Here is a 24982-nt window from a genome sequence, read left to right on the forward strand (position 1 = left end):
TATATTCCCACCCCTTTTAAAATTTGTTTTTAAATTTTGAGATAGGGTTTTGCTAAATTGTCTACACTGGGCTCAAACCTGTGACCTTTGTGCCTCGTCTCCCCAGGAAGGTGGCACTACTGGTATGCACCATCATGCGTGATCAGGAAAAGGTATTTAGTAGTCAAATATCCATGGCAGGGTCTGAGGTATCTTACACTCCATGCCTTGCCTGATCAGCAGATGTGTTTCCTGTAGCCTGAAGTGGCCTCAGGACAACTAGTTCTACATGTGGTTAGAGGAAGACATGGGGAGAAATGAACAGAAGTAGTGATTCACAATTTTCGTGTCTCAGGCTGCAGACATGAGTCTGGCTTGCAGTTTTTGTTTAGTTCCCCGGATTGTCATTGGGGTCCAGAAAAGGATACTGAATCTTAGCACAGCTCAGTAGCATCACTCCTTGGGAGGCTCTGTGCCTTGAGGACCAGGAGGATAGTGGCTCACAGAAGAGCAGTTTGTGGCTATCTGCTCAGGCATCAGTGGGACTGTGAATGATGGGCAGATAGCCTCCCTGTGTGACGTGCATGGGTCCTGAGGGACAGCAGTGGCACCTAATGCAGTCATGGGCTCTGAACCAATTGCAGTGCCCAGAGCTTTGGAGCAGGACAGGCAGTCTGCTGAGTCAGCACAGAGGCACAGGAAAGTGGAAGGGAAGCTGGTCTTACTCACTGTAACTCGTGTGCCTCTGCTTTTTCCTAACAGCGAGATTCTGCCAGAAACTTGGAGTGGTTGAAGACAGTGAAGGAAAGCCATGGGTCTGTAGAGCTGTCATCCCTGACCCTGGCCAAAGCAATCAACAGCAAGGGCATCTATGTGATCAGGGCACCCACAGATGGCCAGAAGGTGAGCTCCCCACCATCAGAACCCAGGCTGGCTTTGGTTCATGTGCTGCAGGTTTTGGGTTTCTGCCTTCAGAAGTTGACCTCTGAACATGTGGCATCTCCCAGCTTTCCCCAGATACTGTCCTGAGCCTGATCCTTCCTGAGAATCATGGTGGACTGGAGGAAGTGCGCAAGTACTCGCTGGAGGACCTGAAGGACCTTTTGAATAAGCTGATGCTGATGTCTGGCAAGAAAGACCACAACAATGAGGAAGTGGAGAGGTTTTCCGAGGTGAGGTTCTCCACCTGCCTGCCAAGCACGAGGGCGTGAGTTTGATCCCTGGTACAAAAGAAAAACAGAGGTGAGGTTTGAGCTTGTGCTGGCCCTCGGCAGGTACCATTGTCACCGTGGGGTAGGCTGGGAAATTTCCCCGCCATGCTGCCTGAGAAAGTTCAAGTTGGCATCTGATGGGCAGAATGACCTGGCTCAAGGTGCGTCCGCAAATGCTTTTAGACCCAAGTAACAGCCCCAGAGAGGGGCTTAGGCTCAGAAGACCCTTGGGGAAGCTGTTCCTCCTTGAGACTCTCTAAATGAATGTCTCCTCTGGTCATTAATCTACTGTGTTGGAAAGAAAATAGCCTAATGGGTAGTTCTTACAAAGAAATATAAATTGCTTCACTACTCTGCAAATTGGCAAAAACTCAAATACTTGGTGATTCTGATGAAAGTCCTTCATCCAAAGTGAAGGAACCACATGAGCACAGGGCTGTTGGCTTATGTGACAAGTCTCCCCCTTGTCTTGTGGGCTCTGCAGTCGGCATTCGTTGTCTTTCACCTTCTGCTTCCTTAAGAAAGGAGGCATGGCCTGATCACATTGGTGGGGGACGGAAGACCTACTCTTAAAGGCTGTGTGAGCTGGTGGATGTAAGTGAACCCTACCCCTGTGTGTGTCTAGACTAATGTGCTGCCTATTGTCTCCTCCTGACCGCTCCTCCCCAGGTATTCTCCGGCATGCAGCGGCTCCTGCAGGCCTTCCTCAACCTGTACACTGCCGGCAACATGCTCTTCAGGGCCTGGACGGTGAAGGTCTACTGCTGCCCCATGGAAGATATATCCATCTGCATGGATTTTGGCTTGGAGCTGGTGACTCAGCTGTCAGAGAGCGGGGATGTCACGGTATGCCTGGAGGCCCTGTGCAGGCAGATGGAGCATTTTCTGGACCTCTGGAAGAGATTTGTGACAGAGAAGCGTGCCAAGCACTTTTACCTCAACTTCTACACTGCCGAGCAGTTGGTCTACCTGAGCACTGAGCTCTGGAAGCACCACCCCAGCGAAGCTGCCCTGACCATGCTCTCCTTCATCAAAAGCAACTGCACCGCAGGTGACATCCTAGAGGCCATTGGAAAGTGCAACAGTGAGCTCTCCCCATACCGCATGAGTAGAGTGATGACGGCTCTAGCACAGCAGCTGGACTCTAAGGCCAGCCTGGAGAAGAAGCTGCAGTTCATCATGGAGCAGTTCCTAGAGTGTTCAAGTATCTTCCTGCCTGGCTGTCTTGACCTGGAGGCCCTCGGCCTCTGTCTGGCTCAGCTGGCTCGCATGGTCAGCATCACCGTGGAGCGGCCTTTCCCACACGGCCTACACGAGGGCCAGCCCAACCTGGTCTTGTGTGGCCACTCTGAGGTACTGCTAGCCGCCCTTGCCATCTACATGCAGGCCCCACAGGAGCCCCTGCCCACCTTTGACGAGGTGCTGCTGTGTACCCCAGAGACCATGTTTGAGGAAGTGGCACTGCTTCTCCGCCGCTGCCTCACCCCAGGTGCTCAGGGACACAAGATCTACAGCCTGCTGTTTGCTGACCAGCTGAGCTATGAAGTGGCCTGTCAGACGGAGGCGCTGTTCCACAGCCTGTGCACACAGCGCCACCGAGAGGACTACCGGCTGGTGGTGGTCTGTGATGCCACCCGGGAGCACTGTCGCCTCCCCTCCGCCTTCAGCCAGCACAAATCCCTCCTCACCCCACAGGAGCCCCTGCCCGACATCCAGGCCTACCTTGAGCACCACTACAGGATCCCAAAGCAGATGGTGTCAGCGGCTTCAGTGTTCAGAGACGGGATGTCTGTTGGGATTGTGACCTCGGAGAGAGCGGGTGTCGGTAATGAGCAGGTGGACCCTTGTCTGGGGCTGGGGGTTGCCAAGTGTGCTACCCTCTGTGGCTGTGGGTATCTCATAAAATTCCTCTGCAAGTGGAGAGTCCAGGACATGGGAAGGTCTGACTGCCTATTACCTGTCCTAACTAGGACATTCTTTTCTTCAGTTGCAAATTCAGCAGTGCCTGGGAACTCACTTCCTCCCCCAAGCAAAGTTCCCTGTTGTTTACTTTCCCCCCAAAACTGCAGCGGCCTCCGTGGGATCGATGTTGCCTGTGAGCAGAGCAGGCTAATACTCCGTTTCAGGCAGGGACAGATGCCCCTCTGCTCACACCATTGTGTTTCCGAGGAAGAAGTAGTGACTTTCATTCTGTTGATTTTATCTTTCCACCTGCCCCAAAGAGCAGGCCTCTCCTCTTGCTTGCATTGTACTTGGGCTGCTGTCAGTAGCAGGAGAAAGATAAGGGTCGGAGGAGGAGAGCAGCCAGGAGACTTTAGGACTCAGAGCACATTTATACATGGATGTTAGGTTGCATCAGGTTTGAATTTCACTCAAGAAGAGGTAACTTGTAATAGATCTGTGTGCATTCTTCCTCCATAATCTTGAGATCTGGTTTCTGTGTTTTAATGTCACAGGAAAGTCTCTCTACGTGAAGAGACTGCACGACAAACTGCAGAACAATTTTAGTGATACCAGGGTACCTTTGAAAGTTATTCGGCTGACCAACCCTCGTGTGGATGAGAACCAAGTCCTGAGCGCCCTCCTGCCTTACTTAAAAGCACAATACCAACAAATGCCTATGATTTTCCACTTGGATGTGACTGCTTCTGTAAGTTGCCTGGTGCTTCAGAGAGGAGTGGGTCAGGAAAGGCCTCCTGACCTCCCTCCACCCTGTATGAAGAGACTTCCCTCCTTGAATTCATGACCAGTGTCGCAGCCTCAGAGGACAACACAAGAAGGCCCTTAGGGCCAGGAGAATGGCTACCATCCTGTGTGTTTACAAACTTTTGTGTTTCTATCTTTAGGTACAGAGTGGAATTTGGGTCTTTCTTTTCAAGCTTCTCATTTTACAATACCTCATGGATATAAATGGGAAAATGTGGCTCCGGAACCCACGCCATTTATACATCATTGAAATCCTGGAAGGAAAGTCGGCACTGCCAGCCAGGCCTTCAAAATCGGTGTGTATTATAGAACATTTTTATGCGTCATGGGTGCCTTCAGTTCTGCAGCCCTCAAGACTAGGGGCTGGGGGTTTAGCTGAGCGGCATAAGCGCCTGCCTTGCAAGCAGACAGTCGTGAGTTCGATCCCTGGTACCGATAAAAAGGAAAAAGACAAAAAAAAAAAGACTGGAGGTGATAGGATTTTGTAGTTCCTCAACTTTTGCTGTAGGGAAGCAGCTGGATAAGGTACAGTGTTACTAAGGCTTTCATCTATCAATTTTTTCAATGTCTGGAATTAAAATACTCTTGTCAGAATTAGCAATACCTTAAATGTGTCTTGTTCCATTAGGAATTAGTAGATATGTCCAGGGTAAACCTCCATTGTGTTCTTAAAGCAGAGCATTTCATCAGTAGAGAGCAGTTCTCTCTCATTACTGGTTAAGATGTCAAGGAGACATTCCTTGTTGGAACTTGTTAGCTCAAGAGGGTTTTGTGTTCGCACATAACAATGCTCACGCATGCTCAGTGAGAAGTGGGGTCTCAGAAAGTTGGGTGAGAAAATGCAGCTCCCAGAATTCAGATTCCATGATACCTTGCAAGAGACACATGTAAGCATTCAAGTAAATTTCCTAAAGGTCCCGCCAGTTTAGACTATGTAGAGAGTTAAGACACAAAGATTGTCTCGGGATATCCAGTCCTAACCGTTTAATTTATGTCTCTCCTCTGCAGAGTGCACGTGCCCTGCAGTTCGGTTTTCTTGACATCTTCCCCAAAGTCACCTGCAGACCTCCTAAAGAAGTGATAGACATGGAGCTGTCTCCCAAGGGGAGCCACAGGGATCCTCAAATGGACAAGATACAGTTCCGCAGTGAGACTTTCCAGAGGCCTTTCCAATACTTAAGACGATTCCACCAAAAACAAAACCTGGACACATTCAAATACAAAGAAGGCTCTGTGGAGGGCACCCCAGAGGAGTGCATGCAGCACCTCCTGATTTACTGCGGGGTGGTAAACCCATCCTGGTCAGAGCTTCAGAACTTCGCTTGTTTCTTAAACTGTCAGCTCCGGGACTGTGAGGCCTCTGTCTTCTGCAACGCAAGGTTTATTGGGGACACGCTAAGGGGCTTCAAGAACTTCGTTGTGACCTTCATGATCTTCATGGCAAGAGACTTTGCCACACCAACACTGTATACCTCTGACCAAAGCCCAGGGAATTATGCGGTCACCTTGGACGGGGTTGAGGAAGAAGACCTCGCCCCCTTCTCTCTCCGAAAGAGGTGGGAATCAGAGCCCCATCCATATATTTTTTTCAATGGCGATCATGTGACTATGACCTTTATGGGCTTCTACCTCGAGCCCAATAACAATGGCAGCATTGATGCTATCAGTCACTTGGATGGGAGAGTAATCCAGAAAAATGTCATGACCTCAGAGCTGTATCATGGGCTGTTGCTTCAGAAGGTGCCTTTCAACATTGACTTTGATAAGCTGCCCAGACGCAGGAAACTTGAAAGGCTTTGCCGGGCACTAGGCATCCGGAGGGTCACTGACCCTGATGAAACCTACGAGCTCACAACAGACAATATGCTTAAGATCCTCGCCATTGAAATGCGATTCCGATGCGGGATCCCAGTTATCATCATGGGAGAAACTGGCTGTGGGAAGACCAGGCTCATTCGGTTCCTCAGTGACCTGCGGCGTTGTGGTGCCAATGCTGATACCATGAAGCTGGTCAAGGTCCATGGAGGAACAACTCCCAGTATGGTCTACTCCAGTGTCCAGGAGGCCGAGGACATCGCTTTTGTCAATAAGCACCGGCACCACTTGGACACCATCTTGTTCTTTGATGAAGCGAACACAACAGAAGCCATAAGCTGTATCAAAGAAGTTCTGTGTGACTGGACAGTGGACGGCCAGCCACTGAAGCACAACTCTGGCTTGCACATCATAGCCGCCTGCAACCCTTACCGAAAGCACTCTCAGGAGATGATCTGCCGCCTAGAGGCAGCTGGTTTGGGATACCGGGTCAGAGCTGAGGAGACAGCAGAGAAGCTGGGCTCCATCCCTCTGAGACAGCTGGTCTACCGCGTCCACGCTCTGCCACCAAGCTTGATTCCTCTGGTGTGGGACTTCGGACAACTGAATGACACTGCTGAGAAACTGTACATCCAGCAAATCGTCCAGAAACTAGTAGACTCCATGAACATAGATGATGACAAGAATCGGATGATTACAGAAGTGCTCTCTGCATCTCAGGGCTTCATGAGGCAGAGAGAGAATGAATGCAGTTTTGTCAGTCTCCGGGACGTGGAACGCTGCGTAAGAGTTTTCCATTGGTTCTACAAGCACAGCAATATGCTCTTGGGAAATCTTAATACCTTTCTTTCTAAGACCAGTGCCAACAAAAACAACTTCAAGAGAGATCCCATCCTCTGGTCCCTGGTGCTGGCCATTGGGGTCTGTTACCATGCCTCATTAGAAAAGAAAGAACCCTACCGGAGAGCCATTTGCAAATTCCTGCCAGAACCGTACAATGACAGTAAGGTTATCCTGGATGAGATCAGCCTGGCCCAGGATCTTTTCCTGAGTGGTGTACCCCTCAGGAAAACCATAGCCAAGAACTTGGCTTTGAAGGAGAATGTCTTCATGATGGTCGTCTGCATTGAGCTGAAGATCCCTCTCTTCCTGGTGGGGAAGCCCGGCAGCTCCAAATCTCTCGCCAAGACCATTGTGGCAGATGCCATGCAAGGCCAGGCTGCACACTCCAGTCTCTTCCGTGCCCTGAAACAAGTCCATCTGGTGTCTTTTCAGTGCAGCCCACATTCTACCCCCCAAGGTATCATTGGCATCTTTAGGCAGTGTGCCCGCTTCCAGCAGGGTAAAGACCTGCTGCAGTATGTCTCTGTGGTGGTGTTAGATGAGGTTGGACTGGCAGAAGACTCTCCCAAAATGCCCCTGAAGACACTGCACCCCCTGCTGGAAGACGGCTGCATTGACGACGACCCTGCAGCCTACAAAAAAGTTGGCTTCATAGGCATTTCCAATTGGGCCCTGGACCCTGCCAAGATGAACCGGGGCATTTTTGTGTCCCGTGGCAGTCCCAATGAGAAAGAGCTCATAGACAGCGCCAAGGGGATCTGCTCTTCTGATAACTTGCTTCTGGACAAAATCCATGGGTACTTTGGGCCCTTTGCCAAAGCGTACGAAACAGTGTGTGAGACACAGGATAAGGAATTTTTTGGGCTTCGTGATTACTACAGCCTCATCAAGATGGTTTTTGCAAAGGCTAGAACATCCAATAAGAAGCTTTCCCCACAGGACATTGCACAGGCTGTTCTGCGGAACTTCAGTGGCAAAGACGACATCCAAGCCTTAGACATTTTCACAGCCCATTTACCGGAGGCCAAGTGGAAGCAGGAGGTCAGCACTATTGAGCTGATCAAACAGAACATATTTGGGGACCCACAGAGAGCACCAGGCACCAAACCAGATGACACTGAATCCCGGTACTTACTGGTGTTGACCAAGAACTACGTGGCCCTGCAGATCCTGCAGCAGACCTTCTTTGGTGAGGACCAGCAGCCAGAGATCATTTTCGGGTCCAGCTTTCCGCAGGACCAAGAATACACACAGATCTGCTGCAACATCAACCGGGTGAAGATCTGCATGGAGACAGGCAAGATGGTGGTGCTGCTGAACCTACAGAACCTCTACGAGAGCCTGTACGACGCACTGAACCAATACTATGTCTACCTCGGGGGCCAGAAATATGTGGATCTCGGCCTGGGGACCCACCGTGTCAAGTGTCGGGTCCACTCAGACTTCCGCCTGATCGTCATCGAGGAGAAGGACGTCGTATACCAGCAGTTTCCTGTGCCCCTCATCAATCGGCTGGAGAAGCATTTCCTAGACATCCACACCATGCTGGAGCCCTGGCAGAAGAACATCGTTCGCCGGCTCACAGTTTGGGTGCAGGAGTTCACAGATGCGAAAACAGACTTCTGTGCGAATGCACACAAGTACAGCCCTGCCGAGGTCTTCATCGGCTACCACTCGGACGCCTGTGCTTCCGTGGTGCTGCAGGCCACAGAGAGGCAGGGACTGAGTCCCAGCTTGGAGGAGCTGGAATATAAGGTGATGGAGGCGGCCCAGCTGATCCTGCTGGACTGTGCCACACCTGACGCTGTGGTGCGGCTGAGCACCTCCAGACTGAGCTCATCTGCTTGGACACTGGCACAGGAGTACTACTTCCGGCAAGAGCACAGCTCCTTTGCAGGCTTCTTGCAGGCTCATCTTCCAGCTAAGGGCCTGGAGCACCACGCCGTCTTCACTGAGGTGACTGTCCTTCCCGGGTACCCAAGGCTCTGCCATCCAGGAGTTCCAACCCTAAGGGCCAGGATTCACATTCTCTTCACTCGAGTGCTCAGGGATATCTGTGGGCAGGTGGAGACTTGGGGTTCATGTAGGGAGAGTGAGTTCAGTTTAACCGAGTTCCTGAGCAGAGCTCTGGGCTGACAACAGCGAAAGGCATCAGCGTCTTTTCCTCTGTGGACCACAGTCATCAGAGATGTAGTGCGGGACATGCAGTGCTGTGCTGTCCTGGGATAAACTCTGCGGGCAGATGGCGGGAGAGGAAGTCAGATGCGAGTCTCCCTAAAGAGACCCCAGAACTGGCTGAGCAGGCTTGGGGGCCAAAGAGATTGAGGTGTGAGACACTGCCAGTGCCCAGAAGGGACCCTGACGGAGCTGGAAGCTCAGGGATGAGTGCTGGGTCGTGGGAGGAGACAGTCACAGACACCTCACAGGGGGCCTGAGGAACTTGGTCTTTTCTGGGTGGAGGAATGTGTACTTTGCTCACCCCATTCCTTGGGTGATGGTAAAACAGGGAGGTAAGGCTCTTACAGGGAAGATCAATAGGAAGCTGCTGAATTGGTACAGGGCAAGAAGAGAGATGGAATCAAAAATGGTTAGATGTGGGGGCAAATCCCTACAATCCCAGGACTGTGGGGAGGCTGAGGCAGAAAGATGGTAAGTTTGAGCCCAGTATGGGCAACTTAGCAAGACCCTGTTTTAAAAGGGCTGATGATGCAGATCAGTGTGAAGATGCCAGGTTCAATAACCAGTACAAAGCAAGAAGGAAGGAAGGAAGGAAGGAAGGAAGGAAGGAAGGAAGGAAGGAAGGAAGGAAGGATGACAGAGAGCGAGGGTTACTTCCTTTATAGAGAGGCGCTGGGCAGTGGAGGAGTCTGCAGGTGACCCAGGATTCTTCCTGAGCTCTTTGGGGAGCCAACAGTAAGGTCCATTTGAGATGAGTTTGGATGTCCGCCATGCAGTTAGATATAAGAATCAGAAGCTCATTGGTCCAGAGGGGGGGAATTTGGAGTAGAGATATCACATGCCTTAAAGAACATTGGAGTTTGCACTCTGGGGTGTAGTTACCATCTCTAATAGTGAGAGTTGCTAACTGCTAAGTGGGGGAAGAAGCAGCCAAGGCTGACTGCATGTGAGGGTACAGGAAGATGTGACATTCGTGTTGAGCCCGTAGCACCGGGAGAATCTCAGGCAGGGACCAAAGCAAGCAGTCTTCTCCTGATACCGCCTGATTCTGGAGGTCCCGCTCACCTGAACCCTGGCTTGTGTGCTAGGGCTCAGCTCTTTTGCTGGGGATTCTTTCCTGCCTGGGTCCTCACTGCTCAAGGCTGTGACCTGAGAAGACAAGTGAAGCCCCCATAGTGCCAGGTCTAACCCCACCCCCGTGCATCCTGGTGAGCAGTGCGTGTGCCTCTGTTTGCAGATCACTACTTTTTCCAGACTGCTGACGAGTCACGACTGTGAAATCCTAGCATCAGAGCTAGAGGGCCTGGCCCCAAAGCCCAGCATCCTGTCACTGCAGCAGTTTGACACCGAGCACTCGTTCCTCAAAGCAGTCCGGTGAGGGCCCCCACCACCTGCCACCCCCAGTCATCCCCCTAGTCTCCCCAGGTGGGATCTGCGAACATGGCCCTGTACCCCTCTGTCTCTGCTGCCACTTGGGGTCTGTCGTGAAGGGCCTTCTCCGCAGCCTTGTCCTTCTGCCTCAGGACACCTGCTCTGGCCTCTCCCTTCTGCAGTAGATGGCCTGCTCACCTCCTGGAGAAGAATCCAGCCGATTCCCTTTGGGGAATTTTCATAATAATTTTGGGAGATGGAGAACTCCTTGGGTAACTTCTTTTTTCTTTCAGAAACTGCTTAGCAAGTAGAGCCAGCTGTAAAATTCTTATCATCCAGACTGACTTCGACGATGGCCTTTACAGTGCGCAGCTGATTGCCTCCGCTAAGTAAGTTTTCAGAGTTATTCTCATAAATGGGGGGTGGGCAGGCCGGATGTGGTGCTGCTGCCTTGAATTCCCAGCAAGCAAGAGGATCACCATGAGTGCTGGGCTACATAGTGGGTTCAAGCCCAGCTTGAACTATGTAGCGAGACTGAAACAAAATAGAAAGAAGGAAAGAAAGAAAGAAAACAATGTGGCAAATTCACAGTTTATTCAGAACCTCCTAAAGAATTTCTCCCATGGAAACAGTACTGTATTACAACAAGTATAGAAATAAAAATAAGAAAGCTTTCTTTCCCTTCTCATTGCCCCAAACGTGGACTAGAGAAAATAAAGATAGATAAACCAAAAAGTTAATAAAATGTAAAGTACAAGACTTGTCAACCATGAAATATGGGCCAGGGATTTAGCTCAGTGGCATAAACACCTGCCTGGCAAGTGCAAGGTCGTGAGTTTGATCCCTGGTACCCCCCAAAATTATATGTGTGTGAATGTTCTATGTGTGTATAGTCATTTTTTGTTCATAATTTTGGGATTTTTCTTTTCATTTTGTTTTGTTTTGTGGTACTGGAAATTGAATTCAGGACCTTGCGCTTGTTAGGCGAGCATTGGGCTGCTGAGCTGTGTTTCCAGCCCTGGTTTGAGCCAAGGTCTCACTAGTGCAGGCTGGACTTGAACTTTCTTGCGTAACCCAGGCTGGCCTTAAACTCACAGTGATACTCCTGCCTCAGCCTCCCAAGTGTTGAGATTACAGGTGTGCGCCACCATGCCCAACTGCTCATAATTTCGAATCAGAATTTATTACAAATTCAAGTGCAGGAGCAGTATGTAAATACTGCTGTTTGTATGTCTCCAACATTTCTCTGTTCTGCATGGAGGAAATCTGCCTATAGATGGAACTGTGTTCTCTTATTACCGCGTGTCCAAGTGGGAAAGATTTCTGCACCGCTTGCAGCACTGGAAGCCGTGCTGCACTTCAGGGCTGAGTCCCACGCTCCTGGGAAACCGTCCTGGGCTTGGGTCCTGTGGGTGATACCGTACTGAGCTCAGAACTCTGGAAGAGGGAAGTCAGCGGGCCTCAGCTCTCGTCCCAGCAGGGCAGGCTCCTGAGCGCCTGGTCAGTGGAGAAAGGCCCCTTCCAAGCAAAAGGAGCAGGACCCGGTGTGAAATGAGCCCAGTAAGAGAGAAGTGAGGTCGTGAAGTTGACGAGAGCTTGTAAAACCCGGGCTTCCCATACTTGCTTCTGCTTTGCCAGCTTTCCCAGGGCTCCTCAGCTTCCTGTGTTTCCATTCTTGTTTCTTCCTAGGTATTCTGCTCTCAATGAGGTCAATAAGGTGCAAGGAAAGAACCACCGCATCTTTGTCTATTTCATCACTAAACTGTCCCGGATGGGAAGCGGGGCGTCCTATGTGGGCTTCCATGGAGGTAGGACCAAAACTTTGATGGCTATTTCCAGTTAGGTCATGGCTGGTGCTTTCCCTTGGGGTTCTAACTGGCACAAGTTTAAAACTAAAATTTTTTGCTAATTTCAATAAAGGGTTTTTTTATTGTTGTTTTTATTTTGTAGTGGTCTGTGTTTGTAGTCTGTAGTGATCACACTCCTTGTGTGGAGTTGTTACATGTATGCAATGCATCCCAAACATTGTTCCTTCTTTTTTCCCATTCACCCCTTTCTCTTAGTACCCCTCCCATCTGAAAAAGATCCACCACTCTCCTTCACATGGTATCCATCCTTTATTTTGTTCTCCATTTATATTTGGGGTTTCTAGTAGGAGAGGAGACATGCAGTTTTTAACCCTTGAATGCCTGATTTACTTCATGTGTCATGGTCTAAAGCTGTGTCTGTTTTTCCACAAATGCTTCGAGTTTTTCTTTATGACAGAGCAGTACTCCATTGTGTGTAAATCCCACATTTTTTATCCATTCATCTGATGCGTGTATAGGCCTGCAAGATTTAGTTATCATGAATTTTGCTGTTAGAAATGTGTATGTATGTGTCACTCTACTGTGATGTCTTTAACTCTTTTGGGAAGAGGAATGGCGGGGTGAAGTGGAATTTTTAGTTGCAGTTTTTTGAGGAATCTCCCTGCTGATTTCCATAGTTGTACTATGGTTGGAGAGTGTGAGGGGTTCCTTCCTCCCACAGTCTTGATAGATTTCTTAATGATAGCCATGCTTTCTGGAGTAAGGTGAAATCTCAGTGTTTCAATTTGCATTCTCTAATGGCCAGCAATGTTGAAGTTTTTATCTTGTTACAATTTCATTTGTTGACTCTTGGTACTATTTCTTGTATAACTGGGGTTCTATTCAGAAAATCCTTGCCTACCCATCTTGAAGAACTGTACCTGTTCATCTTCCAGCAGATTGTGTTGCAGATTTAAAATTTAGGCATTTAATCCATTTTTTTTTAGTTTAGTAACTGGCGAGAGATAACAGATCTAGACTCCAAACTTGCGCATGTAGGTACCCAGTTTTCCTAGCACTATTTACTAAAAGGGATAGCTTCCTTCCAGGTAACTTTTTGTGGCCTTTTGAGTCAAAGATCAAATAGCTGAATGTGAAACTAGAATTTTAATTCCAAAGACATTCTGTGCACGCACAGTTACGTTTCTCCAGGGTCACTGCTCACACCTGTCATCTTAGGACTCTTGCTGCAACTTCCTGTCTTCTCTACAGAGTGGGCGACACTGGGAGGGGTCCTCAGGCTCCTATCTGTCTTGGTGATGTGGATGATTCAGCAAAGACCCTCCTAGGGAAAATGCTGTCTTTAATTTATCTCCTTCCCTCCTCCTCCTCCTCCTCTGTGGAATGGTTTCCAGCTGTACTAGATATGATGGTTGATATTCTAGAAATGGGGGTTAATAGTTTACTGTAATAATTCCGTAGATATTGGAAAGAAAACTTCACCAGTGCTTTACACTTCTGCACAGATTATACTGCAGGAAATGCATCAAGACGTGTAAAGAATCACAGTGTTTATTCATCAATCTCTTGCATACCGGTTATTTGAGGCCTTAAATTGGATATGGACATTGTTGACATGCATAAAGTGGGTCCGATGGTTGCAGTTGTGTTCGAGGCTATACTTTGGGGTACCGTTCATTCCTCTAGCAGCAGTGTAATTAAAAGTCAGAGTGGTAGCACACCACTGCTTATGGCTGATGAAGAAGCTAGAGAAGATAAGAAAGAGACTGGTGACTTTGTTCTTCACAGGGCTGTGGCGGTCTGTACACATCGATGACCTCCGGAGATCCACGGTCATGGCCTCGGATGTGACCAAGCTGCAGGGCGTCACCATAAGCCAACTGTTCAGGCCAAGAGACAAACCTGAGCGTGAGTCTTGGTGTGGCAGTCTGGGGATCAGAGATGAGATGACAGGTGGAAGATGCCCAGTGTGGCCACTTCCTGGCCATTTTAGGGTGCTGGAGGCAGAGCCACCATACTCACAACACCTTCAAGTCCCCACACCTGCCTGTCTGCAGGAGCTCAGGGTATGTGTTGGACTACCTGGTCCACATGTAGAACACTGGGCAAGGGTAAGGCCATACAAGTGAGTGTCCACAGCACATGGCCTGCACCTGTGGTTCCTGGGCCAGCTCTCAGCCCTGGCTGTAGCACACTCCCATGGTGGGTTTGGGGCCAATCTGCATGACAGATGTCCCCTCAGTGGAAGCTCTGGACAGGAACCTAGCGAGTCTCAGCCTAGGCACTGACTCAGCTAGTGCTACCCTAAGCCATGACCTGATTGCATTTGCTTCCTGTGGAGCAGAGGGCAGCCAAGAGGAAGAGATGGAAGTCAAACCCAGCAGGTCAGGAGAAACAGCCGAGACCGAAGTGGAGATAAAAAGTCCCAAGGAGATGGAGACCGATCCCTGGGAACCAGAAGGTGGTGATGTGAGTTCCATCCCTGCGTCCTCCCTGTGGGCGAGGTCTCTCCCTTTTCACCAGAAACACAATGGCAAGGTCTAGCAGTCCCACTTCATGAGATGCTGTTGACTCCCTGACCGGCACTTAGCCTTTGCCCGCCCTGGACGTGGTAGGAGTACAGGACCTGTCTTCCCCTGCAGGTGCAGGTCCTGGACACCACCAGGTTGCTGCAAAGCTGCGTGCAGGGCGCTGTGGGGATGCTCGGGGACCAGGCCGACCACTGTGACCGCAACATGAGGAGAGTCATCATCCTCCTGAGACTCCTAAACGAGGATAATGAGTTTAACGGTAGGAGTCACACCTGTCCCCTGCCCACACCCCAGTGTGGAGAGGGAAACCTATGGGCATGGCTCAGGAGAAGCCTTGGACACAGCAGGAATGCAAAGGCATCTGTCACACCCTCCAGAGCTGGCCTGGCCAAGGAACCTACAAGCATGGCATTCATGGTGCTTGTGTGCCAGCCAACCATACGCTCCCTTTGCCTTTTTAACAGCCTCTTTCTTGCGGGCGTCCAAGAATCACCTCTACATGCTCCTAAAGAAGCAAGAAGAGAACCAGCCCTGCAGTTTGAAGGAGTGGGTGAGCAGGGAGGCCTCGGACCTGGAAGCCCTGCAGGAGGCGGGTACCTTCCGGTAGGAAGCAGAGGCAAGGCGGGCGGGGCAGGGATTTGCACTGCTTGGGGTGATTCTTTGTATACTTCAGCCGTTGGAAGCTACAGTGTTCCCCTACAAACCCAGATTGAATCTGGATGTGGTTGGGGGCAGGTGTTGGTGGATCCTTTTCTCTCCTTTTGTGTGTTTCAGTTTTTTCACACTAAAAGAACATTTAGGAACCTCAGAACATGTATCCTAGTAACAAGGCTGTGTGTACCAGCCTATCAAAAACCATGGCACAGGGGATCCGTTTAGGTAGTTAAAATGGTGCCAAGTGTGGTGGCAGGCACATGCCTGTCATCCCAAGGTATGCGGATGAGGAGTTTGAGGCCAGTCTGGGCCACAGTGAATTCAGCCCAGTCTGGACTACGTACTGAGACCTTGTCTCAAAAATGCAAACGAGCTCGAGCTGGTGACGTTCAGGGAGAAACTATTTCCCCAAGCCTGTGGCTTAAAGTAACCAGGTCTTAGTTTTTCTGCCCAGCTAAGGTCACAAAAATCGTTCCAGGTTGACCTGAGCTTTCTTTTTAACTTGATCTGGAACAGATGACTTCATTCCCCGTGTTCTTCGCTTTATTGTAGTATTTTATTTACAGCTGATGTTTCTTAAAGCCTTCTTTTTTTCTAAATGAACTTGATCATTATTTTCTTCGCTTATGGAACCAAGATGACTTGTTTTAGAAAAGCTGTTAGAAAATTAAGCAAATAGCTTCTTCACCTTCTCAGTAAACAGATTCATTTATGAGATGTCAAATGATTATTCCATTTCTGCCTCTAGTCTTAGACACGTCCATTTGTCTTCCTCTAGTCTCAGACACGTCCATTTGTCTTTGTCCCTTTGAGGGGAAATTGAACCCAGGGACTTTGCATGAAGCCATATCCCCATCCTTCTTGTTTGAGGCAGGGTCTCTAACTCACAGACTTGCCCAGACTGGCCTCAGCTTCCCACAGTGCCGGTATTCTCGGCCACACCACACCTGGCCTCTGTTCTCACACATACAGTGGTGACTGTTTCCTTGTGCTGTCCTGGCTACCACGTGGGTATTAGACTAGAAAGAAGTTTTGCCGATGTATTGCGAGGCCGGTAATATCCAGGCAGTCAGTGTCCCCTGTGGTGACTGTCTCCCAAATACAGGCACACCCTGTGGAAGCGGGTCCAAGGTGCTGTCACTCCTCTCCTGGCCAGCATGGTAGCACTCCTCGACAAAGATGCCAACCTGGAGCTGTTGTGCCAGCCGGACTTACAAGCCTGGGCACGAGACCTTTGGATGTTCATTTTCAGTGATGATAAGCTTCTGGACTTTCCGCTCCTGCATAGCATGAGGTGAGGGAAGACTTTTTTATTTATAGGAGGAGCAAGTGAGAGCCTGCAGCACCCTCTGTGTGTTTTCCCGACCTGGGTAACAGGCTGCTGCTCTCAGGACAAGGGGCGGGAGGTGGTAGGAGATGCCCAAGCCCTGGAGTCTTTGCTCTTCCCCGCTATCCTCACCACCCTGCGCCCTTCACACAGCCAGGAATGGTATGTCCCCTGTTCTCCGTGTGCAGAAGGATAAGTGCCAGCCAGAGCACCTGGTCCTGCCAGAGACTTTGGGCACTTCACTCAGTCCCTGCCACCTTGAGCAGTTTCTGTTTTGTCTGTAAACAAGGGTTCAGTAAGGAGCCTCTCTAGGTCTTTGAGGGCAGAACCCTGACCCGGGAGGCAGCCCAGCAGCTGTCTGCATGGCCCTCAGCACCTTGTCTTGTCTGACCCTGTGTGTGTGGTGCTGGAGCTGAAACACAGGGCCTCATTCGCCCTAGGCAAGCGCTCTCTACTGCAAGGCCCACGCCCAGCCCCAGCCTCGTCTCTGAGGACTGGTGGGGAAGTGGCTCCAGGGGTGCGTGTTGTGTGGTGTTTGAACCCATTACCGTTGAATGGGCCCGTGATCGTCCAGGGTCTTGTGCACACCCGGGGGAGGATGGCCAAGCACACACCCAGCAGTGAGCAATGAGTGGCAGCCTTTATTGATCACAAGAAGCTGTGGTCAGGGCCAGTCCTTGCCTTAAAAAAGTGTAACAGAGCATGAAGGGCGCCACAGAAGGGCACTGCACACAGGTCAAAGCAGCAACAGCAACAGAAAAAGTGGAGCTGACAACTTGGGTTTTAGACTTTAAAGCCAGGCACCCTCATTTTAGGTGCTTCCCACTGAGTCTCTAGGTGTGACTGACAGGGTGCTCAGCACACAGGCTTATTCCAGAACTTACTGATCTCAATTATATTTATGAGGTGTAGTGCACATTTACAAGCCTGCAATGAGGTTGACAAGGGGCAAGGTGACTAGAAGCTTAGGCTAAGAGTGGGTGCTCTTGCCTAAGGCATGCCAATGTCATATTTTCCACTGCCTCCCTTAGGACAATGGCAGAGTACAGTTTAGGATTAAATGTAGGGAAGGGAGTGGCGCTCAGCTCCAGTGTTTCTGACTGCACTGAAGGGACATCTCACCAACATATTCTTGGTCCTGGGCCTTGCTGCAGATCGAAGAGTGACACGCCCTCCATCCTGGTGCAGAACCACATGGCTCTCAATGCCTCCAACAGTGTCCCTTTTAGCTGGAGAATCAAGGACTACCTGGAGGACCTGTGCGTCCAGGCTCAGTACATCACAGATGCCCAAGGTGAGGTCTGCTATGGGGCAGTGAATCAGTCCTCACTTGCAGGTGTCCTGCTGCCGGCACCAGGGTGACTTCCAAGTTCCCTGCTGAAGCCCTTTGCAGGTGGGACAGCCTCAGGCTTTTGTCATTTCCTCATTTTAAAACTTGCTCTGCAGGACGGGCAGTCTCCAGCAAAGTCAGAAGCCACTTAGTCACACAGTGTGGGGGGTCCCCAAGCTGATGCTTTGCCAGGGTCCGGATGGACTGTGGTGCCTTCTGGCAGGGAGAGAGCTTATTACCTGTGCTTGTCTTCGGCCATTCCCATTCTGAGGCACCTGGACAACACAGGCAGCAAACTGACTGAGGCACTATGCCTGTTAAGCTTCCTCAGCAATTAGGGGCAGCTGGAATCCAGATGGCCCTGTGCTCTGCCTGGCTATCCCCTACCAAGGGGTCTGGCCATAGCATTCTAGAAAAACGGATGATAGTATGGTGTTTCAGGAAATGTCATCATTCATATGTGAAAGCACCTTCTCAATATTTATTCAGAGGACCTACTGGTCAGTCTGCTCAAGAGTGGCCTCATCCCTCAGGATCAGCATCCCGCCACTTTGTGAACCAGCATGACCCAGTTTGGCTCATGAGTAGTCATTTTCAGGGCAACACTTGTATGGACAGCATACCACCTGGAACCCACTCCCCGCTGTCCACCGTGAGGCAGATCTCTCTGGTCTGGGTCCCTGCTCGTACCTGAGCTGGGGTTCGGCAGGGCACCTCTGCTTCTCCTGCTTGGTGCTGTGAGCTCTTCCAAGAACTCACCTCTCTGTCTCATGTGTTCGTTGGCCTCCTCCCTGCAGGACTGCCACAGAAATTTGTGGAAATCTTCCAGCAGACGCCCTTGGGTCAGTTCTTTACCCAGCTCCCCGAAGGGCAGCAACTGGAACTCCTACACAGCTACTTGACAGACTTCCTGCTCCTCACCATGAAAGTGTCCAGCCAGGAGGAGCTAAAGGTAGAAACCCACTCCAGTCACACGTGGGGCTTGTCCAGGGTGGACCCCAGGTAGCACGGGAGTGCACCCTTGCCTCTTGAGAGCTACTACTATGTGAGTGAGGAAAAGAGAACCGTGCAGGACCGCAGGGCGTGAACCCAGGGGCAGGGCTTGCTAGAACACAACCTTGTGTTCCTACAAGAAATCTTTCAATTTAAATGTTTCGTTTCCTTGAAAAGTAGTAAGTTAAATATTGAACTGACCCTGTGTGGTAAGAATCATAAATGAGGTTCAGTGGAAAGATTGATACCTTGGACTGCCTGAAAACCTTCACAGTTCAGGACACAGGAAGGGAAAGAGACAGACCTGAGGGGAACAAATGCTGTAACCAATGTGACAAAAGGTCAATGAATGTGAATGTTAATGTAGAAGCAGTAAGAACATAGACTCACTTTTAAAAGTGGGTAAGAGATGTAAACCACCCGTTAGTAGAATAACCATACCAGCGTCTGGGAAATAACGCTACACGCACACTTGCTCACTTCACCATCAAGTCTGCAAGCACAGCTGGCTCTTGGATCCTTTCCACCTGTTCATTTGTAAAAATGGACTTTTAGGAAGGACAGTGGCCAGCGTGGCGAGGGAATCCAGGTGGCAGGTCTCATTGAGAGCTGTTGCGTCTGCCTGTACCATTGTCATCAGAGATGTGGACAGATACCCCCAGGAATGTTCTTTTCAGATTCCTGTCTAATACCAAAGACTCTGGAGCAATGTTAGCATCTAAAAATGAAGGCTGGGACAGATATGCCCATTTGCACAACCATTGTAAAGAATGTTTCCAGGTTGGGCAAGGTGTGCACCCATGATCCCAGGTACCGAGGAGGCTGAGGCAGAAAGACTGCAAGTTTGGATCTGCCTCGATGAACCTCTTAGGAACCTGCCTCAGAAAGCACGGGAGATGTAGCACAGTGATGATGGTTGTGTGTCCCTAATGTAATACCAAGTAAGGAAAGCCAGGATTACAGTGGTCTTAATTTGAGGATGATAGTGAGGAAAGGCATGGATATGAAAATGGCCCAAAGGCTTCACCAGAAAGACACAGGGAAGGGATAATAGGAAGCCTGATATTTACTTTTCTGCAATTTTTTTTTTGGGGGGTGGAGTCTTTTTGAGACAGGGTCTCTATGCGGTTCAGGCTGGCCTTGGGCTCACTTTGTAGCCCAGGCTGGTCTCAAACTTGCAACAGTCTGCCTGCCTCAGCCTCCCAAGTGCTGGGATTACAGGAGTGCTCTGCCACACCTGGCTGTTTCTGCAGTTTTTAAATAGTTCTGATTTTCTGTGGGAAAACGTATCTTTATACTCTAAAAGTACAGCTGAGAGCCTCTGTTGACCCCAGTTCCTGCAGATGGCCCTGTTGGCCTGCCTGAGTGAGCTTCAGATAGCGTCGGGAAGGTCCGAGGACAGCCCATCCTTGCCATGGGTACACTTGGCCTACCAGTCCTTCAGCACACGGCTACAGACCTTCTCCTGGATTGTGACCATCCATCCCTCGGTCTTGCACAGCCTCACCAGTGACTCACCAATGCACGACTTGGCCAGATGCGAGATGGTATGGGCCCTCCCTGTGCAGAGGGGCCTCTATTCTGGGAGCAGAAGGCGTGTGGGGCTGCATCCCAGAGGGGGACTTTGTGGACATGTAGGTCACATAGCTGAGAGTCATTTGAAACACATCTGAGTAAGGCTGCCTACACCCCAGGACACCACAGAGTAGGTGCCAAGCCTGGAATTGGGGAACTAGCTGGGCTAACCACCGGACTGTGGCCTGAGAATGCAGCAGCTAAACAATATGCAGTGTGGGACCCCTCCTTTCTCAAGACTTTTCTTTTCAGACACTGGATGCATTCGCAGCAATGGCTTGTGTGGAGAAGCTGACAAAAGACATCCTGATACCTAGCCCCCAGGCCTGGCTACAGCTAGTAAAGAACCTGTCCACGCCCCTGGAGCTCATCTGCTCAGAGGGATATCTGCAAGGCAGTGGGAACTGGACCAGACGTCTCATTGGGGAGATCAGGTGAGAACCTGGAGCCCTGCACCCTGTAGTAGCTGCCAAGTCCTGGTGCTGGCACATTTGTACCAGAGTGAGCAGGGACCCCGGCCAAGGGCAGGATTCTCACTTTGCACCCCACTTCATGTGCACTGAACCCTGGGAAGTGCCCAGCATCTCATTAGACACCAGAGGGAAGCTGCCAGAGCAAGGCTGCTGTGTCCTGGTGGCCAGGGGATGTTGGTTGCCCATGTTGTGATGCTCTCTAAAGGTCACTGTGACAACAGAAAGCAGTCAGAAAGGGCAGCAGGAATTCGAGGGCAGGTGGAGAGGGGACAGATCATCAGGCTGGACTTTAGAGTGAAGAGGGACTTTCCAGGTACAGGGCTAGCAAGCAGGACACTGTGGCACTAAACCTGGGACACAGAGCCTTGCATGAGTTGAGTATCAGTGACAATACGTAGCCAGGTGGATGCTCCTCCCTCTGGCCTCAGTGTCACATCCTCCTGCTGTCTCCTGCTCTCTGTTCCTCATGTCCTGGTCTCCCCTGTCAGCTGAGCAAGCGACTTTCATCTTTTGACAGAACCCAGTGGAATCGCATCTTCTCCATTTCCCTCTTTGTGGAGCACGTGCTCCTAGAGACCAAGAACCACATACCTTTGCTGAGCGATCGGGTGACTTCCTATGTCTTCTTGCTGAACAAGGTGACTGCTGGTCCTTTTTATTTTTTGAGACAGGGCTTCACTAAGTTGCCCAAGAGACCCTCAAAGTTGGTAATCCTCCTCCTTCAGTCTCCCAAGCAGCTGGAATCCAGGAATGCCTACTATGCCAAACTCCATTGTACATTTCTTTTTTTTTTTTTTTTTTTTTTTTTGTCTTTTTCATTTTTATCGGTACCAGGGATTGAACTCACGACTGCCTGCTTGAAGGCAGGCGCTTATGCCGCTAAGCTAAATCCCCAGCCCCTCCATTGTACATTTCTACCAGTAGTGTAGAAGGTTCCAGTTGCTTTACACTTGTTATTTCTATTTTTTTATGGCCATCCTAATGGATGTGAAAGAATATTTTACCATGGGTTTGGTTTGCATTTCCACAATGCCTGAGAATGCTGAGCTTCTTAGTAACTTATTTCATTGTTGAGAAAAAATACCCAACACCCAAAATTAAAGCAAGAGAAGTTTATTTTGGCTCATAGTTTGTAGATGTTTCAGTCCTCAGTCAGCTGGCTCCAAGACAAGGTGGCGTGGCAGAGGGCCATCACACAGGAGAAACAGTCCATGGTAGGTCAGGCAGGATGCAGCAACCTTTTTCTGTCCATTTAAATTCTACCCCAGCCACCCATACTCAGGGTGGGGTTCTCTCTAGCAAATCCGTTAGCCACACCCAGAAGTGCACTAATTCCAATCAGTGAAAGTAATTTAGTACCACACACCTTTAATACTAGCATCATACACTCTACATCCAGCCATCTCCAAATTCCACCTGAGAGCACCTGATACTCTGGGGGACCTCTAGATACAAGCTATAACACTGAGCATCTTTTCATGTGCTTTGGGGGCATTTATATCTCATCTTTGGAGTAACATCTAACTAAACCCTCTACCCATTGTTTGAATTGGATTAATGATTAACAAATGAAATTTACCCAGATATTAAACCACACACATCATTTCTAAATATGATATATTGTGGGGACTCAGGGAAAGCTTGAAATATTTAAATCTATGTGTTAATAGGCATATGATTTAAAACATAAATTTTATAAACAATCATTTCAAGATGTAGAGACAAAATATTGGATAAAATTAGTGATTCGGAAAAAAATATTCTTGGCAGATTAAGACTAGGGAGTTCTTTATACTTAATCTTATGCACAATAGAATATTTAACACGAAGCACCCATAAAGGCACCATGTGTACCCACAAACTTTCAGAAACATGATCATTAAACTTATTCCTTGTACTGTTAGAGATGGCTACTTCCTACCGGTCAGTGTTTCCATTTCTAGATATATCTGTAGAAATTCTCCGTTTTTCCTTTGTTTTTCAAAATTGTTGAGATTTCTTAAAGGTTATCCACAGACTCTTATAAGGTGATTTTATTACTATATAATAAATTACTATGTAGTTTGAAGTATCTCACAATGAAGATGGGGTAGAGCTAAAAAGAAAAGATCAGACAAAAAGTCAAAAGACATGGGTGGCATTTTTATAGTGTCCAAAATCAGCTGGGCATAGTGGCATACACCTGTAATCTCTGCTCTTGGAAGGCTCAGGCAGGCAGGTCACAATCGCCAGGCCAGCCCGCCAAACTCTGGGGTCCTCAGCCTGTCCCTCTGCTGCCGGGAGACACCCCTTACCTGGCCACCCTTCTGCCGCTGCTCTGCCCTGTATTCACACCTCCCTATCCCCGCCTTTCTCCCCAGTGTCTCCAGGAGAACTCGGACCTGAAGACGTACAAGCCTTTTGAAGCTGTAATGACCATACTTCGCCAATGCAAAGACCAAGCCAACAATGCCTTTTCCAGGTGAGACCTGTAGCCTGGGCCCTGAGGAGGCTAGAACACGAGGCTTCTAGGAATATCACTCCTGGCCAGCCTCTCTGCCTCTGGGATGACTGTTTTCCTGTTCCAGGTTTGGTATTCACCCGTGCCCCATCTGCCTGGGAGATACGTGGGAACCCGTGTGCCTGCCCTGTGACCATGTGTATTGCCTGGCCTGCCTCCGGACCTGGATGGACCCTGGACAGATGCTCTGTCCCTACTGCCGAACAGCCCTGCCAGATGACTTCTCTCCAACCATTTCTCAGGAGCACAGGTAAAGCTCCCTCTCAAAGCACTCCTCTTGTCTCATATATAACATTCAGAAATGTGATCACTGCTAGCAGTAGTTTGACAGTGAAACTCCCTGCAGAGGGCTTTGGAAGAGCCACTGGTAGCCACGTACTCTCCTTGAAGGTGTGTGGGCTCTTAGTCTGGCCCGGCTGCCTCTGTGATTACTTTTCCTTCCCTCCTCCCAACAGAGGGGTCTTTTGACGTGTTTTAGACGTACAAAGGTACTGCTGGTTGGGCCAAGTGACTTTAGCATTCCTAGGAAGGGATGAGGCCGATGCTGTCTGTTGTTACGTTGACAACCTATTCACCTATGTGTGATTTATTTAAACCTGCAGTGTTGCCCCGGTCTCTGACTACTCTGTGTGGAGAGATGTAGGGTCCTATGACACTGCCTCTCCTCTGTCCCCAGGGAGGCCGTGGAAAAGCATGCCCACTTCCGGCGCTTGTGCAACAGCTTTTTTGTGGACTTGGTTTCCACCATGTGCTTCAAGGACAATGCTCCCCCTGAGAAGAGCGTGATCGACAGCTTGCTGTCTTTGCTGTTCATACAGAAGGACACCCTGAGAGAGGTCCCGCAGAGTGAGTGGGTTTCTTCCTGTCCCCAGAGCTCAGTTCTTTTCCTGCCCCTTATGTGCAACTGAGCCGTGGCCCCCTCTTTCTGGCCACAGGACACCGTGAGCACACAAAATCTCTGTCCCCGTTTGATGACGTCGTGGACAAGACCCCCATCATCCGCTCCGTGGTGCTGAAGCTCCTGCTGAAGTACAGGTGGGTGTAGCTCACCAAGAGGCTGCCACAGGGCGTTAGTGTCATTTGTCCCCTCAGGCCTTTGTCCAGGCCACCAATTGTCCTTCCCAGGACGAGGAGCAGGGTACAGTTGGAGAGTGCGCTCCTGTGGTGGGAGGGAACCGGTGGTGTGGCTGGGCTCAGACATAGCTCCACACCGGGCCCAAAGAACCGTCCCTGAGCTCAGAACCGTCCCTGAGCTCCATTTTTAAAGTAACAGTGAGAACAGTATTTACCTTTTTCAACATGATGATATTCACAGTAGCATTCCCAAAGTGGAGGCCTGGGAGCACTGGCCTCAGCACAGAGGCAATGGTCGCAGCAGCAATTTGCACGCCTCTGTGCACATGGAGTCCTCCAGCGTGTTGGTTTCCCTTACTGAACCTTGACCCTTGATTTGAGTTCCTGTTGTTTGCGGAAATAGGAAATTCACACAGCAAACACCAGCTTAGTACCAGAGGACGATATCTATCTCAGAAAGTCACTCAAGATGAGGCCAAATAAACAATCTAAAAAAACAAAAATGAAGCCAAGCAACCTGTGCCTAAAATTAAACTATTAGAAAACTCTACCTTGAGCTGCGTTGCTTCCTCATACTTAGATTTTTTAGGTGATTTGTTGTGACATCAATGTTG

General features: G+C 49.7%; 1 protein-coding gene across 1 annotated transcript in view; it reads left to right on the top strand.

The window, feature by feature from the left end:
* The window catches only part of Rnf213 (ring finger protein 213), a 92722-nt gene that overhangs the window by 45594 nt on the left and 22146 nt on the right, over positions 1-24982 (top strand). Inside the window, exons 24-46 of the mRNA XM_013147143.3 lie at positions 742-882; positions 987-1151; positions 1860-3015; positions 3647-3840; positions 4037-4192; positions 4905-8510; positions 9970-10106; positions 10397-10492; positions 11793-11911; positions 13700-13819; positions 14256-14380; positions 14554-14701; positions 14907-15045; positions 16202-16390; positions 17578-17717; positions 18551-18705; positions 20081-20293; positions 20574-20755; positions 21312-21432; positions 23155-23255; positions 23362-23544; positions 23971-24140; positions 24230-24329. Coding sequence (XP_013002597.1) covers positions 742-882; positions 987-1151; positions 1860-3015; positions 3647-3840; positions 4037-4192; positions 4905-8510; positions 9970-10106; positions 10397-10492; positions 11793-11911; positions 13700-13819; positions 14256-14380; positions 14554-14701; positions 14907-15045; positions 16202-16390; positions 17578-17717; positions 18551-18705; positions 20081-20293; positions 20574-20755; positions 21312-21432; positions 23155-23255; positions 23362-23544; positions 23971-24140; positions 24230-24329 — 7856 coding nt within the window. The remainder of the gene's footprint in view (positions 1-741; positions 883-986; positions 1152-1859; positions 3016-3646; positions 3841-4036; positions 4193-4904; positions 8511-9969; positions 10107-10396; positions 10493-11792; positions 11912-13699; positions 13820-14255; positions 14381-14553; positions 14702-14906; positions 15046-16201; positions 16391-17577; positions 17718-18550; positions 18706-20080; positions 20294-20573; positions 20756-21311; positions 21433-23154; positions 23256-23361; positions 23545-23970; positions 24141-24229; positions 24330-24982) is intronic.

The sequence above is a fragment of the Cavia porcellus genome, unplaced genomic scaffold (assembly GCF_034190915.1).
Source record: "Cavia porcellus strain 051 isolate PalLab524CR breed Dunkin Hartley unplaced genomic scaffold, mCavPor4.1 scaffold_32, whole genome shotgun sequence".
In the NCBI taxonomy this organism is placed as follows: Eukaryota; Metazoa; Chordata; class Mammalia; order Rodentia; family Caviidae; genus Cavia; species Cavia porcellus.